The sequence below is a fragment of the Anarrhichthys ocellatus genome, unplaced genomic scaffold, assembly GCF_004355925.1.
Source record: "Anarrhichthys ocellatus isolate YVR2014 unplaced genomic scaffold, GSC_Weel_1.0 scaffold7, whole genome shotgun sequence".
Taxonomy (NCBI): Eukaryota; Metazoa; Chordata; class Actinopteri; order Perciformes; family Anarhichadidae; genus Anarrhichthys; species Anarrhichthys ocellatus.
In genome coordinates, this window is record NW_022280037.1 from 4199569 (window position 1) to 4200476 (window position 908).

The following is a 908-nucleotide window of genomic DNA, read 5'->3' on the forward strand; positions in this document are numbered from 1 at the left end:
CCCCCCCCCCCCCCCCCCCCGATACCCCGACTGCCTCGTTACACAAAAACAGAGCGTACGCCATATAAAACCAGCTCCCCTGCACGGTTGCAAAGTGGGGAGGGTGACGACAATGACACGCCTTAGTCCACAACACAACGCTGGCATCCATGTTAGCATGCACCCAAAAACAGATGGCGTCCAGCGCACTGGTGTGTGTGTGTACACTTATTTTTCAAAACACCCACCAGCATCTCTCACCCCCTCTAACATCTTTCTGTGTTTTATCGTACACACACACATGCAGCAGAAAGGATCCGTCATCAGGGCGTGTCCGTGGGAAAACACTGCTGTTTGAATCCCCAACACATAAATACAGTTGGATGACAAATCTACACACACACACACACGTTCATGAATACACACCAACAGTGTGATGAGTATTTGACCTACATGCGGAGATAACAGTCCCTCTCTTACAGCCACAAAACACAGACAGACTGATGAGTAGATGACAGTAAACACATCAGTACCCTGGCCCTTCCAGCCGCTCCAGGAGCTCTCCTTCTTGGTCACGTCTGCAGCGGCCTGCATGCTGGTGATCAGTTATGTCCCTGTTCTTTTGCTCTGTATGCTCTCCGTTTTCTTCTTTGTCTCCCTCTTCAGCAGCACCGACTCACTCACTCATCCGAGAAAAGGCATGAATGGCCCAAAAAAAACAAAAGAAGGATGCGGGAGATAGGCTGAGATGACCGAGAGAGGGAGGAAGGGAGGGAGGAAGGGAGGAAAGGTTTCCAAGGTGCTGCTGGCTGCTGGCGGAGCTCACAGACTGATGCTTGCGAGCAGCGATGCCTTAAAAAGAAGGAGCGGGGAAAGTGTGTGTGTGTGTGTGTGTGTGTGTGTGTGTGTGTGTGTCTGTGTGTGTGTGT

General features: G+C 51.3%; 1 protein-coding gene across 2 annotated transcripts in view; it reads right to left on the reverse strand.

The window, feature by feature from the left end:
- The window catches only part of rtn1a (reticulon 1a), a 19168-nt gene that overhangs the window by 7005 nt on the left and 11255 nt on the right, over nt 1–908 (reverse strand). Inside the window, exon 1 of one of the 2 annotated variants that reach the window (XM_031847019.1) lies at nt 513–887. The exons of the other annotated variant lie outside the window; for it this stretch is intronic. Coding sequence (XP_031702879.1) covers nt 513–573 — 61 coding nt within the window. The 5' untranslated portion in view covers nt 574–887. Of the gene's footprint in view, nt 1–512; nt 888–908 lie in introns of those variants that run through there. 2 annotated transcript variants of the gene reach the window in all.